This window comes from Grus americana, chromosome 2 (assembly GCF_028858705.1).
Source record: "Grus americana isolate bGruAme1 chromosome 2, bGruAme1.mat, whole genome shotgun sequence".
Classification (NCBI taxonomy): Eukaryota; Metazoa; Chordata; class Aves; order Gruiformes; family Gruidae; genus Grus; species Grus americana.
The window spans coordinates 94,843,942-94,863,040 of record NC_072853.1 but is presented as its reverse complement, the minus strand read 5'-3'; the positions used below and the strand labels follow the sequence as shown (position 1 = coordinate 94,863,040).

Below are 19,099 nucleotides of genomic sequence, written 5' to 3'. Positions count from 1 at the left end.
CTTCACAAGTCCAAAAACTCACTAAGTTCTACTTGATATCTGAAATGCCAACAGTAAACCCAGTATCTGATTTCTTTAGACCATTTGTGTGTTTGTGGATATTTCTAACTTCTCTTGCTGTTTCTTCTGTTTTTGCTTTCCCATGGCTTCAGTGCAGAGTAGAAGAGGTGAGGCAAGCTCTCATGATCTAAAGAGTGGAAGTGCTTAATGTGTTGTCCATGTGATAACTAGGCATGGATAGAAGTACAGCTTCCTGCATGCAGTGATTGGTGATGTGGCACGAGCAGTAAAAGACTGTAGAACAGATACATGCAACCACACCAACACATTTTCTATAAATATAATTTTATGTTTTCATATTATAAATATGGGTATATATATTATTTCTGGTTATATTGTAGTAATGTAGTTTCAGTAGAATACTGTTGTCTCCTCTAACAGTTCCCAGAACCCTTCACCTAAAATGCAGATGTGTATCTTGCCTTTTCTGCTACCTTGGTGTAGTGTTGGGCTGATGTTACATGCGGGAGGTGGACCATGGCCAGTGGCTGAGTGCATCTTGTGTCAGTGAGAAATAAACCTCAGCCTTGGGTATAATAGTTTAATAGTCAAGTTTATCTTCCTGAGCCTTCCTTATCCCAAATGAAGTCCTATCACCAGTAGCCTTGGTTGGTGTGAGGTGACATAGCCTTACCCAAAACAAAGCACATCCTAGACAAGAGAAGTGATTTGAAAACCCTTTGCAGGAACTACCTTGACTTGAAAAAGGCTCCTGTATTGATGAAATAAGTGTATTCTGAGCTTTATTCAGTGTGGAAGCTTTAGAGGCCTTAGCTCTGATACAAAGTTGTGCCAGGAGTTGATGACTTCAGTCTTTTGATTCCTTCATCCTTTTTAACTGTACTTATATTACATAGATACAGGGACTGGTGTTTTACTTCTGAAAATGGAAGCTTTCTTGTACACTGTCTTCTGTGAGACACAAGAATGACAGTATAAAATCTAGACACAGGAATTTGAAAAGCCTCAATCCAGCAAGAAAGACTGCTCTAAATGCTAATTTTTCCATAGAGCAAGCTGCCTTTAAATGGGTTCAAATCCTGGCAATGTTTGGGTCCTGTCCCCCTCATCCCTTAAGCTAAATAGGTATTTGTATCTTAATACCTGAAGTCTTAAACTGATGTTTAAGTTCTTAACCTGGAGCTACAGAAAACCACAATTATCTTTAATTAGAACTCTATGCTGGCATCTTTTGAAATACATGCCTTCAAGGTCCTCAAAGGCTCTTGACTATTTTATTGTTGAAAGACACTTCATACTCTACTGATGTTGGCATATAATGGCATGATGGCTGCCCCTTGTGTTTGCACATACTCTAAACAGTGTTTTATTGGAGATGGTTCTGTTTAAGAAAATGCACATTTTTAAGTCAACAGATACACTTAGCAATCACTTTAGCACTTCATACGAAGCATTGTAGCTTCTCTGCAATACTACGAGGATTGAGATTCTACCAACATAAGGACCATCATTGTAAAGGACAATTATAGGCCTGTCATAAAGTCTTAAATGTAGGATCATGCTTCTGGCATCCAGTGATCATACAGCTAAAGCTGGGTGGCTTTCCTGTATGGGATATCTGATTACAAAGTGCCATCTTCATAGTCAAACATGGATGGTTCCTGGAAAAGTGTGGTTTTTCACAACCAAAACACTTACCTCCTGCTGTTAATCTGTCTGAATGTGGGAATATTTCATGCAAGACAAAGCTGTCTAAAGGAGGGTCAATCACATATTCTTCAGGCAGATGAACTCAAACTAGTAATGATGAAATTAATTCATTAACTTTATAAATGTGTAATGTAAACATGAAACTTCTAAACAGCAGAGCATGCAGTTTCATCAGGAGATGGTGTGGGGGTTGGGTTTTTTGCATTTTAGCAACTGACAAATTGAACAACACTCACCCAGGATTTGCATGTTACAGAATAGGAACATTCTTTTTCTTTTGTTACCTTCTATTTAGGATGCTAATAGCTAAAAAGCCTGAAGTTGTTGGAACTGGCTTCTCTGTGGTGATGCATTGCACTAGAAGGGCAGTTTTGTTTGTGTTTGGGAGGGAGAAAAATATATGGTCATAACATCTAATCTGAAGTAGTTTAGCAATTAATACAACTATCTTTTTTTTATCTAGATAAAGCTTCACCGAGGAGGTTGCCCTACAAGAGGGCACAGAAGAGATCAGTGGGCTCTGATGAGTAAATGTTAACTAGTACAACAGTTGAACCTTTACTAATCCTGCCTGTTTGGGTTTTTTGGATTGGAGTAGTGCAGAGAATCCATATCACCATAAGGAAAATACTGCTAAACATTTGGACTGAACAGATTAACTGAATGGTGTTAATATTACTGAAAATGCACTTCTCTTTTTTGTTAATTATTGGGGGGGAGGGGGGGAAGGTAGCTATTAAGATTTGTGCCTGCGTGTGTAAGAGTTGGTCTTAACAGAACCATGTTACCTGAAATGTGCCTTTAGAGTTCTTCGTAATGCTGGCTTGTCATCTGTATGCTGTCTTTGAAGGATTTTTGTCCTCCCCCTAACCTGAATGTCTAGTGATTTAGTCTGTCTTGATAGTATCATATCTGTATCAGAATCTGTATAAATTTTTCATTTTCAGTGAGTAACTTTGTTCTCTACAGTACACACACACTGAAGTTTGTGTGTGGTCCTATTTCAGTGGCGAGGCACTGATCATCTAGATTTCCTCATAGTTTGCGTTCTAAAGGCACAATTGGGTATAGCTGCTCGTAGTGGTAGATATTTTGCTGCTCTTGTGATCTGGGCATGCAGTGACTTAAAAATCTGAACTTAATCTGCATAGATGTTAGGAAGACTCCTACACAGCAGCAGAATTTGTGAAGCATGGAATTTGTGTGCTGAGTTGGTATTACTACATAATTTTTTTTTTTACCCAACTTGTTAAATGGTTAGTTATTGAGTCATGCCAGCAGCTTAGGTATTCTGATTGCAGTGGTAGCTCTGCAATGTTTACTCAAGAACTTCTTGAATAAGCCAGAACAACTTTTCAGTAAGTTCTTGGTTCTCTCACAAAAACTAGAATGTCATATGTATCAAAATGTGGACTTTTCTTAAAGCTTTGCATTTACTGTACACACTTGAAACTGAATTGAAAAACTGTTGACTTCAAGTAATCTTTTTAAATGGCAAACTATTTAATTCACCCTTTGTAGCTTTTAAATCTCAAACTTCTTTCCACTTGTCAGCACATTGGTCTGAGTTAATTTCTTTTTATCACCTTGTCTTTCTTACTAGTAACACTGATGCATAGCCATTATTAACTATACATGTTAGTTCAGTACTAAAGCAGAAAAGCTATATGCAATCAAAATGGGATTCTCTTTTGTGGCAGGCACAGTTTACATGATTACCAGGAACTGAGGTATTGATCCATTTCCATTGCATTCAAGAATTTAACTGACAGTAAAAAAGAACAGATAATGTGGAGTGTCACTCTGCTGCTGTTCAGGCACCTGGACAAAGCTTGAATCACTTGCATCTCAACTGCACATCTCTTTCTGTGTCTGAAAGTTACCTGGAAGCTTGAGTTCAGGAAAAGGCATTGATTTGAGACCTCTGTCATTTTTTCCTCACCTTCCTGATCCCCGCATGTGAAAATGCTCTTTTAGACCTACACTTGCTCTGCAGGGACTGAGCTTCTGAGCCAATGAGAGCTGAGCGATACTTGCAAGTTATGTCATAGCGTGCTGGAAGCATCAAAGCTCTGAAACTACATGTACTGGCACTATTTTATTATACACTTTGCCAGAATGAACTGTGAAGCTGTTCTTGACTCATCTTGCTCTGGAAAAGATAAGAATGGGAAGAGCAACCCCAAAGATGCTTTATTCAACTTCCTGATAATATAGCCAGTCTGGGCAGAATATTTTTAATAGTTAAAACCTATGAATCAACACACAGATCACTTAGCAAACAGTTGAATGCTACCTGCATAAGAAGTAACTCTACTCAAATTGTGTGGAACAAATTTGTTTGCCTTTAATACAGTTAGATACAATCTAACTGGCTCTGTCATAGGTTTATGGGCTTATACTCAAGCTTGCATTGATTCAACAAAGTGTTTATGTATTAAATACTTTGTATACTAAAGCCCTATAGCTATTGCAATACCTGATGTACTGAACTTTTAAGTTACCTCTCTTGTATTATGTCTCTAACCTGAAATCAAGAGATTTTTTTTTTACTTTCTAGTAATAGGTAATCTTAAACTGTATGCTCTAATTCTTCCCAAGATGGGAAGGTACTCTTTTTTTTGGGGGGGGTGATGAGAGCTGCTCTAGATATAGTGGTACTCCAGAAAAAAAGACAAAGGATCAGAACAGGGGATACTAATTTGCAATATCCTAGTCTTATTTGTTCAGATAAACAGTTTACCCTTACTGATTGAGTTTTGGAGCAGGTTAGGCCTTTAGAAAGCTTAAGAGAAGCTGAAAGACTGAAGCACTGTACAAATAAGAAGCAGAAATAAGTATTTTAAGCTTTCTTCTCTGCACTCAGTGGCTAGCATCCAAATGCTTAATTTCGGAGCATGAAAGAAGAGAGGAGACAGTTTAGGAACTTGCACAGGAGCTAGCAAGGGAAAGGTCCACTTGTACCAAGATTGATTGTACAACTTGGTGTTCGCTGTGGATGCCTTCATAGTAACTTTCTCAGCCAGAAGCAGTTCCTGGGAACTCTGACCAACAGGTATTGCTTATGATAAATGAAGTAACAGTTTTGAACTCCATGTTTCTTGTTAGTTTACTGTAAGTGAAATTTAGCAACAGTGTTCTAGTGTGTAGTGGCAATTGAACTTTGGTATTTCTTATATTATTTCTAGTGAACAAGGCAATCTACTACAGTCAGATTTCATCAAATGAGAGAACATAGATGTTGCTTTATCCTGTTGGTTAACAACTTTTTTGACCCTTGAATTTCTACTCAATTTTTAAACACATACACATGCTTGGTGTTGCAGGTATATTGCTGGATATCATTAGTAGTATTATCAGCTGAGCAGCATATAGTTTCATTGACTGTAAGATGGAACAAGTAGCAATTCTGCCTGTGTCATATGGTAGCACAAGCATTTGTGTAATCTAGCATTCTCACCAGCCTGGTTTTCAGGAAGCTTACTATACTACCATGCAACTGCTCTTGTGAGGTTATGAGAAGAGCAAGGACTGGGGTTTCTTCGTTATTAGTAAGAGATGCTAACAGTGGTTTTAGACTGCAGATGAAACTATGGCCTTAGTGTTAAGGACCACTCTTAATTCCTTTCTCCTTAGCTAATTAAAAAAATTGTGAAGGCTTAATGAGCCTGTGTTTGGGTGAAGAAAAACTGCTTTAGAGTTCATGTCTAGAAAGCATTAATGTAGCTATGCTTGAACTGCATTTGATACTTGTAGCCCTCTGTATGCTGTCCGCTGTGTGACAGCGGTTCACTTTTTTTTTTCCCCAGTACCATTTAATTGAGAAAGAAGAGTGGCTGCTGTCAGACTCTAGGATGAAATCTCATCTTTATTCTTCATGTACAAGATAATTAATTAGATTGTAGACCATGGAGATGAATGGAGCAGACTAGTGATGGCAGTACTTCTGCTTGTTTCCAAACAGTTATGCTGGACATCTTTATCTTGGAATGAATGTAATCAAAAGCATAAATTGCTATTTTTACTCCTGGAATGCACAGTGCTAAACAAGATATTGCAGTTGAAAGCTCTGAATTGAGGAAAGCAGCAGGAAAGTCAAGTACTAACATAGGCTGGTCATTGATGTACTGAGCAGCAGTTAAAAGTCTGTTCTCTTTTCTCCAAAGGAAGGACAGTACCTACCTCATAAGAGTGACACAAGGGCTGTTTCAGGAGTGGTTTAAAGTTACTTGAGACTTGCACAATACACTTCTGTGGAGACAGTAAGACATAACATTAGTATAACTTGATGGTAACTACATACATTCATGTTATACTAGTTTAATCCTCTCACTGAACAGAATTTAGCAGCTTTTGTACTAAGACTTTTCTTAAATACACAGAGGAATTGCGATTAACTTACAGAGAGCAAAGCCAGAAAGATCTTTCAGTTTCTGCAAGAGCTTATAGGTGGGCTAAATAACGTTCTTCTGACATTCTTCCATTTATCTCTAAATTTTCCCAGGGATTTCTTTTAAGCAAATGATATAGAAGATTGTTTGTGTCAATACAATCAACAGTCAGTTTAAGAATGACTGTTTTGGATGATTATGTTCAGATGATTTACTGCAACTGAAATGTTAAATTAACACTTTCTTACCTGCTGACTTTCACTTATAAGTGAGATCAGATCTCTTGAAAATGGCTGCAGGTTTTTTGTAAAGTAACCTTGATTTTTTTTTCTTAGCATTGTATAGCTTTTTTTTTAAATAAAGCATGAGTATGGCACCAAAAAGCCTGAGTGGTATGCTGGTGCTCTCTTCCTTGATAAGCAATTTATAGAAGCAAATATGCAAAGAGTAAAAACACTTTTTAAAAAGCTGCTTTTCTACAACTACATTTGGAATGGGAATAATAGTGAGGAACTATTCTGTGATGTTTTGGACAATGGACTAAGATTAAAATTCTTTATAAGAATAAGGGAGGGCCCTAGGAAAATGTTGAGTAAATTCTTGAATCCAGATCCATTAAACTGAGCCATAGTTCCTTACATTTCCAGAAAGAACAACCTATTGTGAAGCTGTAGGAAGTAAGAAAAGGATCTGTTAAGATGCTGAAAGACTGCTGAAGCACTAGGTGATAACAAGGCCACAATCCCTATAGCTTAAAAGTACATGCCCTTGTCTGACCAAGGAAACAAGACTATTCCAAGCAGGAATACTGCAGGTATTGGTTCAAGCAGATGTACTGTATCCAGCCAGGAGAAGGTAAGACTTGCTGGGGGGAAAAAAAGCAGTAAAAGCAAAAAAAAAAAAAAAAGCTTAAAAATAAAGGATAGGGAGACTCCTATAGCTGTGGATAAATAAGGGAAAAATTAGAAATACATCTTAACATCTCTGCATTTAACTCCCAGAGAACATAAAAATAACTTGTCTGCCTCATCTTTCCCTGAAAAGATGAAGATAGATTTTTGGGACTTCATATTGGTCTCTACTGTAAGCCAGTCATTGCATTTTTAATTTCAGTAGTCTTTGTCCCCTCATATTAGTAGTCATGATTAATATAAATTTATAATCAAGATGTAGTAAAATGTCAGCATTACAACCTTCAAGTTCCTTAACTGGTGAAGGAAAACCAAAACACTTTCCTCATCACTTTTTGTCTGTTCAGCCTTACATGGAAACCACAGCTTGTCTTGCCTTAACTGAGTTTTCCCTGTGCCACTTGCATTCACATTGTAAAACTGTAACTTAAGACAGTAACTGTGGCTCTTTCACATAGTGAAGAGAATACTCAGAGTTAATGTACATAGCCACACAAGTGTCTGGACAAGAGAAGTTTTTCAATATAACCTCAGCAGACACAGCCCTGCCCCCCAGGGCCTGGACAGCTGAGCCTTTCATTCAGCTGGAGCTGCATTGGTGGATGGTGTGTGATTAAAGCATTTACTGTGGAGATAAAACACAATATTAGGTTCACTAGGTGGAACTTGGTACAGCTGTGTCTATCACTTTGCTATGTCTTGGTCACTGAAGTATGAGCACTGCATTTTCTGTGCTTTTTTGGAAAATAATTGAGAATGTGAAACTTACTTAAACTCTGAAAGGCTGTGAATACAAGTGTCTTGCATTTGCTTAAAAAAAAAAAAATCAGGGCTATAGCCACTTACAGGGTCAGCCTAAAGTACTGCAGAAGCAGGGGTAATTGTGACACTGCATACACATCACTGCTTTGTCCTCTGGTTTCCAAGTCCCAGGCTCCTCAGCAGGTTTCCTGCCATTAAGATTAAACTGGGCCTTTTAAATCCACGTGTAACTTGCCCATGTTCAGACACAAATAGGTCCGCATTCTGACTTTAGCGGGAGTATTTTTTCCATGAAAGCCGAGTCAGAGTCCCATCTCCCCACAATGCTGAAGCACACTTCCCTGCACAAGCCTGGATCCACAGCACTGCAGACACGACCGGTGCATGGGACCTTAGTGTGGCAGCACGCTCCCTCCCAGCCGCAGCTGCCAAGTCCACTACTCAGTCTCCCAAGAGAGACAGAAAGAAAACTTTTCTTCAGCAGAAGTCAACACAGACAGGAGGAAAGTCTTAAAATACCCTGTTGCAGGTTTCCGGTGGGAAGGAAAAGCTAGAGTTTAAATAGCATCTGATGACTATCACGTGGAACGTGGCATACACTGTCACCAAAATAACAGGTTATCATTAGGAGCAAGTGTAAACACCCTAACAAACTTGATTATGAAGTGTGTTATATTTTCCTTAGAGCCAGTATTTAAGACTTAGTTAATGCTTGGTTGTTTGTAATAGTGGTTCATTCATAGAGAGTGGAAGTATTTCTCCCAGCTGGAGGTGACATTTTGCCCAACTAGTCCTAACTGGTTGCTGTAAGCAAGCTGAAAACCGGGAATCGCATCTCCCTGCTAGGCACCACAGGAAAGGCAGTCTTTCAGAATGAAAAAAACAAGTTAAATGGGATTTAGCTTGTATTTTAAAAGCCACACTATGCAGGGACCCTCTCCTTTCCAATGTACTAGTAGTCTTGACAGATTGTGATACTATTATGATCGCCCCCAACTAAAAGGTATGATGAGGATGATGTATGAGGCATCAGCCAGAGCAATTGCTTTCATTTAGAAGCGTTATTCCACATTCATACAGGACAAGATGTTCCTTCAAGGTCCTGTTGGGACTGAAGTCCCTCCACGTCACTGGGTATCACCTACTCCGTTAGCTAGGTGCAGCACTCCTTTTGCTTATGCCCCAGCTTTCCTTGGGTGACAGTCACCAAGGGCCATCACCCCATCATTGCTATTCTGCTGAATTTGTAGAATTGCACCCAAACAGATGTCACTGATTGACTGCAGTGGCAATAAGTACAGGATCATTGGCAAACTGCAAAACATCCCACAGCTGCATTTCAGAAACATGCTGCTATGCCACAAGTGGGGCTCCTGGGAGGAGCTGCTGTCACTTTTAATTAAGTGTTGTGCAAATTAAGTACCTTAATTTTTAAGCAGGTGTTTTACAGCTGCTAGAGAGAATATTTTGGTTCAGGAAAAAAAAAATTGTTTCCAAAAGAGGTGCATTCACCAAAAAGTAATAACCAAATGCATTGAAAAGTAGCATGTGGCTTTGCATCCCGTACCAGAACGCGTCACCCGTGAGGCGGGCAGGTTGCTCACTTCTCCAGCTCCCTCCCTTTCCCTTGCCTGCAACCCTGGCAAGATTTTCTAACCGGCCCAGTGCCGATTCTGGGTTTCAGGTAGCTGTGCTAGGCAGCCTCTGTGGTTTCAACTCCAAAAGATACTGGCAGATAATGATCTAGACAGGAGATCACAAATCAAACTTGCTGTGTTGTGGTGCAGAGTTTTCACAGATTGCTGTGTATACACAGGCAGCTTGGTACTTTGATTTTCTCCAGCTGTGCACTATAATAGACCTGACGTATGTAACCTTGAAGCCTGTAAAGCTTTAGTCATACAAGCATCTTGAAGGCAACGGATGAAATGGTGTTAAATCCTGCCAGCACAAAGGGATTTACTGGCAGAGTGAGCAAATTTACGAGTATTGTGTCCCGCTCAGCAGCAGCACGCAAGACAGAACATGTGCTCCCATGTTCTACCTCCTCCCCAACTGCTACCCAGGAGCCCTGTGCATCAAGTAGGGCCACACTTCAGTAGAAATAGAGGAAAACAGCAATGGAAAAGGTTACTTTCTTTTTTGTTTACCACCAGGTTTTACCCAATCACTTTTCCATTCCCAAAAGCTTGAGTTGCACATACATGGGAGAAATATTTATTGGTCAAAGTAAACCTACATCTCACAACTTGCACTGTGAAATACAAATATTTCTCTCAGGTGCAGATTCATCAAGAGTCAGATGTTGCTCATGTAAAACAATTAATAGATTTTGGTGCAAATCTAAGCTGCCTCCGTACAATCAGATAACAGGAGATGGGAAGAAGAGGTTATGTTGGTTGCCTCAGTTACCCAAATGAAACTGAACTTGTTTCTGCAACCCCTCTTTGCCTGAGGGCAGGGGCTGCCAACCCTGCGTGTGCACACACCCTCAGACAGGACCATTTCTTTGCACACTTGCTGTGGAGAGGCACATTTTGCTGTTCCTCATATCCCAGCTGCTCGGATCACCCATTATAGTACAGCCACCGACCCCTCTGGCTGACATTTTGTCCTAACCTTCACACATTTTTATGAGCAGCACGACCACGCTCCCTGCACGGTTACAGGCTAAAAATTACCGACTGAAAGTCAGCCCACAGCAGAGCTGGCCTCTACTGCATTAACCTCTGCCTCTGAGATTATGAAAACAGATCAGGCCTTTCATGATGACAAGCCTTTTCTCCAGCAAACTGCTCTCTTATTTACAGCCTCCGACTAACCAATGTTCGTAAACTGCTTCACAACCCTTTGCTGAAAGGCCCCGGAGAAGTTCAAACAATTTCACGATGGTGTATTCCAAACGCCCATCGTCCAGAGTTTCCTCATACACTCCTGGCAGTTTTCCTTGCCAAACAAGAGACAAATCTGGCACAGGAGAAATAAACAAGCAGCACAGCAAAGAAGAAAGCTATTTTCGGTTCCTACTACTCAGAGGATTGCTACAAGGTTTTCTACTGCATTACGCAGTGAGGTTCAGTGAGCCAGAGAAGTCTTCCCACTTACTGGTATTCAACATATGAAAAACTCCTGCTTCCTTTGGATGTAGTTTTTTTAGGCTGTGAGGGGAACTGAGAAAGAACTGGAAGTAGGAGGCAAGATTAGAGTTTTGGAAAGGCTCAGCAATGCTTCTCAACTCCACCTTTACTTAGTTTCAGGGTGATTTCAGATGCATCCTGAAATGAAGGCACCTTGGCCCCTTACCTAGGAACACTCTGGAGGTTTTCATTTTCCTAGAGAATTAAATCAACTTTTTCCTCTGTCAGGCACCCCATTAACACTGTCACACATGTATGCAGATTACACATCACTTACCTGAGGTGACACACGCAACAGCAAGGTAGATGTTCCTGCAGCTCTTAAGAATCCCATTCTGTCTGCATCCTCCCTGCTGTCCTCAAGCAAGCCAACTTCCCTCTGCCTCTCCACTATCCTTCTCCCAGGTGTTGATCCAGTTAATTTCTTTGAAAAAAAAAATCTTACTAGAAAATGGTTTCATAAATATCTTTTTACATTACAGAGCTACTGCCTCAGCAGTAAGCAAATGCAACACTACTCTCTTTCTCCACCTCCTTCCTCTCCTTGTTTCAAATGGGCCTCACTGCCCAGGTGAGGCCACTGAGGAGCCCTGGCAGCACACAGGGATGCTCCTGCAGCCTTTGCACCTGGTGAGAGATCCTAACACACTGAATAATTCTGCCCCAGAGCACTTCTCTCTGTGCTGTGGGCCCATACTCCTCTAATAAGTCCCAAGCAAACACACGCACACCACAGGACAAATGAGCCCGTCACTTTTTCATGGGGCCAAAGGCACACACCACCAGTGTCTTGACACCCACTCAACATGTAGGAGAAACACCTTGTGCTTACTTGGTAGAAACCATCCTTTCAGGACTGGTGAGAAGGGGTTAAATCACCTAAAACTTCATTCCCAGTAACACAATCCTCAGCTGAGGTGACTAGGAAAGACACCAGCGTGGCCATGTTGAGAAAAGTCAAGAGCTTCAGACTTGCTGAGCAGAAGTTGGTGCATCTGCAGGACACACTTTAGGGTTTGGAAGGGGCTGCATTAACAAAACACTTTTGTCTTCTTGCTCACGTCCTTACTTTAAAACCAGAGGAACAGACTGCGACCATATACCCCCTCAGCAGAGCTGTTCCCTCAGGAATCCCAGCTGTGCTGAACCTCCTGTCGTTTTAGGGATATTTCCATTTTTTTTAATGCTGTGAGCCAGCATGGCAGTAATTGCCCGAGACTAGGGAAACCCTGTGATCTGCAGGTGTCGGTGATCACCGGTGTCCAGACAGCAACAACACTATGGTCCTGGACATGTGTTTCCCCTGTTCCCTGCATGTGCATGTGAGGACACAGAGCAAGGAGAGCAGCTCTGGGGCAATGCTGGAGGCTAAACCCAAACCCAGGAACTACGGAGCATGTCCAAGACCCAAAGTCCAGGGGTCACGACACTGACACAGTGCTACCAACCCACGGTACCTCACAGCCAGGCAACTGACCATCTCCCCCGGTCAGCCACTGCACAGGCAGTCTAAGATGGAGATATGTAGTTAAATAACGTCATCCCACTAGCCAGATACATATCTTTTCCCACACACGCGCTTTCTTGCCCTGTCCACAAACCTTGGACCATTTTTTTGTGAAACATTCAGCTCCTCTCTGACATGAAGGAGGTTTTTAAAACCCTCAAAGTCAAAATGTGGCTCCTCCACTTCCCTTATTTAAACAAGATTGGAAAGCAAAACCCAGCATCTTCCTTATTGCCCATTTGGCTGTGGCAGCACAGGGGCAGCGACCCTCTCCCCGTGGCCCATGATGGCAATATACTGCCAAGGAAAAGGACTAGGGGGGTAAACACTTCACGCAGCTCCTCGGCTGGAGACCTCAAGTGACCCACATCATCATCAGATGTTGGTGCACTGTACAGGTTTTACTCACTCTCTGCCCTGATGTTGGCTACTTGGGTACCTGAGTTCTGGGAAATGCCAGCGCAGCCCTTTTTTCCACAGTCCAGCAGTTAGAGATGTCCCAATTGTGCATTTCTCCATCCTTTCCTTGTCCTGCATTATCTGAGTGGATGATAGAAGATGGTGTCTCTTAGACGTCTGACGTACATACAGAAAGTACCAGTTACTCTGTGCTGGGGTCTTGTATCTCCTTTTCGCAGATAGTCCAAACCTCAGCGTTTCCAAAACGGACGTTTTCAATCCCATCTTAACTCCCAATCTCTACAGAAATGTCTAAAGAAAAAGCCATGTCTGATTCCCTAACCCAGAGGCTTGTGAACAAGGAAAGGTTTCAAGTGAACTTTCACCCCTTGCTGCCTTTGCTAGTTGAATCGTGACGAGTGTAACTAGTGACTAGAGAGGCTTTTCTCGATAGAACAGGGCAAACCACGCCTTTAACAGCAGCAACAGCAAATGATTTCTCATTGTACTCACTTTCTGAAGATCGAAGTGTAGGTATACAGCCCTCCCATCCCCTAAATGCTGGGTAATGGAAAACACACACTTTTATTCCTTTCTCTTCACTAGTTTGCATGTCAGCAGCAGTAAAACTGCAACAGGTGCTCCAGCTGATCTCCCTGTCCTGCTTTGTGACAGCCAGTTTCCACCCAAGCCTGCTATCTTGAGCTAGCCCTCCTCCTGTCCAGCCCCAGGGCCCACAGATTCCTACTCCGCACTTCGAAAAAACCACCCTCCCGGTGCCCCTAGCTGCCAAGACATCCCTGAGGTGCCAGAGGACTTGGGTCTTCCCCAAACCATAATGCTCTGGGGTCAAGCGTGTGGTCTCCAGGCCTGAGGCACTGCTGTGGGACAGACCCACAACATGGGGCCTGGGCCGTGTAACCTGCGGCTGCACCTTTAAAATGGCGGGGAAAAAAAGCTTTACGGAATGAGGCAAGGAAACAGCAAGTTGGAGGAGGCCCATGGAGACACCCCTGCCTCCCCATCCCTCTGTCAGCGTGGTGTTTCAGGCCAGCTCCCACCATCGCTGCTGGAGGAGCTGGTGCGGGGAGGAGTGGACGGAGGCAGCGGGGAAGGGAAACTCCAACAAAGAGCCAAGTTCAGCCGGCCTGCAGGAGGTTTCCCTGTCAAGTCAAGAAGAGCAGGGAAACTGCCAGCTCAGGGATGGCCACAGTCAAAGTTAGGTAGAAAAAGGGCCAGGCACACCCATTTTACCCCTCCACGGCCAAGAACCAAGTGCTTTCTAAGTCACCTACTTCATAAGTAGTCACAGTCACTTCCTAGCCACGTAAACTCATCCCATTTGATTTCACACCTCATGACAGGTCCCCACAACCTTTGGACGTGAGTTTCCCATCAGTCTCATGAGAGGAGGGGAGATTTCTCAGACCAGTGGGTTGGGAGAGGGAAGAAAGTGTTTTTCGGCAGGTTTCCTCCCCAAGAAACCTAGTTTCCACACCTTCAGCCCACCCAGAGGCAGCTCAGAGCCCTGCTTCAGCGCAGAGCCCTGGCTGGGGGCAGAGCTGCCTGGCTGACTGGTTTTCTTCTAACCTGCCCCTGTGCAGCGGTGAGGGACCAGGTCCTTACCAGAGAGAGGTGTGTGGGGAGTTTTAACCTCTGTCACGAAGGCAGAGGAGGCTGGAGGGAGGAAAGCAGCAGCAGATTTACGCCCTGGGTATGTCTCTGATTCTGAATCTGGTTCGCTTCTCTACCAGAAAGAACCATCCCAGCAGGACTTAAGAAGATGCAGATGCTCAGCTTCGCTGCAATTCCCTGGCCTCCAGAACTGGATATGCAACTCACATCATTCTTTGGCTCACCGTCCTGTGAAATGCGTTTTATTTATAGGAAAGCATATAAAATGCAGCTAAGGCGGCTCCGACAAGCTAAAACAAAGGATTTCTCTTTTTTTTGGACACATGCACGTGGCTTTCAAATACATCCTGAGGACCTCACAGCCATACACATACACGTTTATGCAAAAATAAAACTACGGTGGCAGAAACCTACTTCATTTATACAGAAAAAGACTGATACAACTGTTAATCACCACAACGTGCCAGAAGGACGCTCACTGATGTGCTCGCGGGGCTACAGTCAATAAAAAAAAGAGGACAGAGAACCCTGACCTAACGCCTGTGCAGGAAAACACGCACCGAAGTAGTTTTCTGCTGTCTTGGGTCGCTACGTTAAGGAACTGCACCAAGAGAAGAGCACCCTTTCAAAGGGGTTTTACTACCAGAAAATGGTGGTCAAAATGAATGTGAATTTTCAAAAAGTGCTGCATTCACCTCCAATTCAAACTCAGTCCGAGCGAAGGAAGAGAAACAGCGACGCTATTTGCACAGAGGAGCTCCGGCTCGTACGTCGTCCACTAGCAGCTAAGCCTGAAAGCAAGTTACAACAAACCCACAAGAAGAGCCACGTCCATTTTGTAACCTATAATTTTTAAATATAACATTTTATTGCTTAGATGGTTTGATACAGAACAACTTTTTATTTTGAATTTGGAAGTACTGTACAACTGAATAAAAAGAGGAATAAAAGTACCAAAACAAATGTGTGATTCTCTGTTCATGTGGCATAAACCAGTCTTGTACACAATTCGTAGCAGCAGTTTAAGTTCCCTTTAGAAAAATATGAATTCTACACATTTATTACTGTTTCCTGCATGGGATGAAATCACTAGGATTAAACTTCCTTCGTGGAGAGAGAGAAGAGAGAGAAAGAGGAGACACACAGAGAGGAGAGAGAAGATGATGAATCATTCTGAAAATGGAATCAGACTGTCACATAGCCCCCAAAAGTTATTTCACAACAGCCTCAAACAAGGTTCTCTCTTTTTTACTTTTTTTTTTTTTTGCGCTTTCACAGTCAAGTGCTTAATGTAGTGATTGAATTATCTCAATGTTAAGTCCATTGCAACTCAGGCAAAAGAATTTCAGAAGATCCTTTTTTTATGTTTGTTTTTTGTTTTTTGTAAAAGCCCTGAGAGAGGAAAAAAAAATAAAAAGATTCAAACAAAAATCGTATAGAGACAAATTAGCTGAACATGCAAACTAAAGCCTAAGATTCACCCATAGTTTAAACACATTATAAATTTCACAGTTTAATATTGGGGGAGGAGGGGAAACAAAAAAACCCAACAACAGCAACAGTTCTCAGTCAAACTCAACTAATAAAAATGTCAATAAAATGTGGCAAGACCTTATACTCTACTAGGATATAGATAAAGGCTAAATAAAGCTTTAAATCAATAGTGATTATTGCTAGCAGATGTCCCGGCAGGCTGCTGGGAATTAATTACTTGCTACATTGTTCTGCAGCATATAGTTTAGTAATGGCTTCTCCCCCACAGTATTGCGCAGTTTAGTGTGGAGAGTTGCAAAAAAAAAAAAAAAACCAACAAAAAAAACAAACCCAGAAACAAAAAAATGACAAAACCAAAAAAATACCCAAAATAATAATAATAATTATTATTATATTATAATAGTAATAACAATTTAAGGGATGTGTGAACTGGTTTTAATTAAGTAGAATGCACCTGGGTAGAGTTTCAAATGAATCATTGGTTGTGATTGATTTATCTATATCTGGCGCTAGCTTCGTTTCTGAACTGGTTCAAACATCCCTATTTAAAACAACAAAACAAAACAAAATAGAAATCACATATACCTCAACCATTTTTTTCTTATTCTATTTGAAGAATATTACTCGAGAACGTTTCTCTTCCTTTGAATTCTGGACAGTGAGATTTCAGTCTCCAGAAATTTTCGGAGAATTTTTAATATAGATATAGATATATATAGATATATATATTATATAATATAGACTGGGTCCGAGGCCCACTTCCTCCATCTCTGGTGAGAGCAGGAAAAGCGATTTCTGCGGGGGGGGGGGGGGGGGAGGGAAGGGAGGGAAGGAGGGAGGGGGGGTCACAGTGCGGGCTGGGCTGGGCTGGGGGGCTGTGGTGGTGGAATAGCACAGTGAGGCTCCGGCAATGCTATTATGGCTCTGTCTGTCCCAGAGGTCATGACTGAAGGACAATTAACAAACAACAAGAAGACAACAACGACAAGGACAACAAAAAATGCTGGGCACTCCTAAAAATGCGCAGCTACAGTAGGAGACATTTCGCCTAACCCCTTCAATGCTGGCGGCTGGAGTGTCACCTGTTGCCGGCAACAGGAGCCATACGGAGAAATCCCAGCTGCCAGCATTAAAGGGGTTAAATTATTGATATGAAATTTAGACACACACCTCAAGTCTTCAAGCATCAACCCCAAAATCTCAGGAAGAATTTTTTTTTAATTTATTTTATTTATTTTTAACATGTCTTATATCTGTAGTTTCATTACCAGTAGTATTTTCTTGCTCTAGAACATGACAGTAGCAAGATGACGGTAAGGCTCGCATTTCTCGCTTGCTTGCTTGCAACTGGAAGACGGAATAACTTTGCTCTTTAAGTAACACGCGCTGCCACCGATGTGATTGCGACAAGATCACTCCAGCACTCGCGGTGCCTTTCTTACGCACCTGGAGGGGCCCGATGCCGCCCTGTTCTCACACGCTGCTCCCCCCAACGCACACGCACGCGCACACGCACTCACACGCACGCACTCGCACCCCACCACGAGTGAGATGTTCCCCTGTACAGGTGTGATGATACCTCGCTGGCCTCCATTTGACTCTCCGGTCAGAGGAAGGGTTTCATTTAAAGTACAGTAGAAGAGCTGCAACATAAGAAGAGGAGCTGGTGAAAGCGTTAAGTCAAAAAACACTTTTGAGAGGGGATCCAAGCTGCGTTATACATCTGCGTGGGCAAATATTGCCCATTGGTTTCTGCTGACTGCAGAGACAAGCGAACTGATGAATTTATAAAATAATAATAATAAAATAATAATAATAATAATATACTGAAGCAAATCAAACATATATAACAGCGGGTGCATAATTTCCATAGGTTACGATGCTATGTAACTCTTCTCTGCATACACGCTCATTCCACGATGGCCAGAAAATCCCCCTAGGAACTACGAGACCATCTCTAATGCTGAAAAGTGGCAACAAGCGTGAGGTTGAAATTCGTCGCGTTTCCTGCTTTTGGCTTGAACCACTTTGAACACCTTCAACTGCCACGTTGTTCAGGCCTGGAACAGGCTTAATGCTCCACCATGTGGCAAATGCAAGAACATCTACTGAGAAAAAACAATAAATCAACATCTCATCTGCATCTCCTCTGACTATTTCATATGAAATTCACATAATTTTTCTTCCAGTTATTGGCTGTGGTATCCAAGGGCCTCCCACCCCACTGCCCCCATTTCCAGCTCAGAGAACAAACACAGCGACTATCACAGATATACAAGAACAAGCTCACGCACACCAATACAAAAGGTAACATTAATGCTTAAATGAAAAAGGTCCTCTCCAAATAATTCATTAAAATATTAAAAAAAAAAAAATCATTTTTGAAAAAAAAAAATCTATGATACCAAAAGATCTAATAAAGTAGTAAGGCACTCAAATCAGTATATACTGTAGTCTCTTGCATTATTATACTGAAAGGCATATGGCACCGTGTCCAGTCTGCCATACTCTCCCCACAGCTGTAGGTCACTCTTCCAAAACCAAAGACTCCAGAAACCTTGCTCTGCTGGCTTCAGTTTGCCTGCTGGGATGGGTCCGACCTCCTAGCCAGTTATTCAACCCCCAAGAGCTGAGGCGCACTGTCTGCAGAGGCAAGGATGTGATTCATGGGAGACTTTTTGTTGTGCATCTCCAGCAAGTCTTGAATGAAACCTGAGGGCCTCTCGTGCTCGGAGCTACCCCGAGGTTCCTGCTCTTTTGCGGTCTGTTTCTGTGCGCTCTTGGTGGGCTCGGCGAGGCAGGTGCCGGCTCCTCGCCCGCTCGGCTTCTCCTCTCTGCTGGGGGAGTCCTTGGCCGTGCCGGCCTGGGACTCTTTTCGGCTTCCCGTGAGGGACGTATGGCTACCGACGCCCCCCGCGGAGTCGCATTCGTTTTCTGAGATGGGGTTGGTGCCACTGTGGCTAGACTCATTTTCGCTGTCTTCTCCACACCTCGACTGGGTCTCCTCCTTGTCGCTCTCCTTTCCATGGTTTCGAGCATTTTTGACTTTCTGGTGTATGCGCTGGTGACGAACCAGGCTGTGTTTCAGAGTGAAGGTCCGTTCACAGGTTTGACACTTGTATGGTCTCTCAC

The 19,099-nt window shown here is 42.4% G+C and overlaps 2 protein-coding genes across 15 annotated transcripts in view; one reads left to right on the top strand and one right to left on the bottom strand.

Moving 5' to 3' along the window:
* SSR1 (signal sequence receptor subunit 1) overlaps positions 1-15,436 on the top strand; it is a 24,453-nt gene extending 9,017 nt beyond the window's left edge. The window contains exons 8-9 of one of the 2 annotated variants that reach the window (XM_054817136.1): positions 2,195-2,258; positions 14,593-15,436. In XM_054817136.1, coding sequence (XP_054673111.1) covers positions 2,195-2,258; positions 14,593-14,617 — 89 coding nt within the window. In that variant the 3' untranslated portion in view covers positions 14,618-15,436. Of the gene's footprint in view, positions 1-2,194; positions 6,506-14,592 lie in introns of those variants that run through there. The other variant, XM_054817137.1, reaches the window with a different exon arrangement.
* The window catches only part of RREB1 (ras responsive element binding protein 1), a 126,268-nt gene continuing 122,576 nt past the window's right edge, over positions 15,408-19,099 (bottom strand). For 12 of the 13 annotated variants that reach the window (XM_054817124.1, XM_054817133.1, XM_054817128.1 and 9 more), the window contains one exon: positions 15,408-19,099. In XM_054817124.1, coding sequence (XP_054673099.1) covers positions 18,579-19,099 — 521 coding nt within the window. In that variant the 3' untranslated portion in view covers positions 15,408-18,578. The other variant, XM_054817135.1, reaches the window with a different exon arrangement.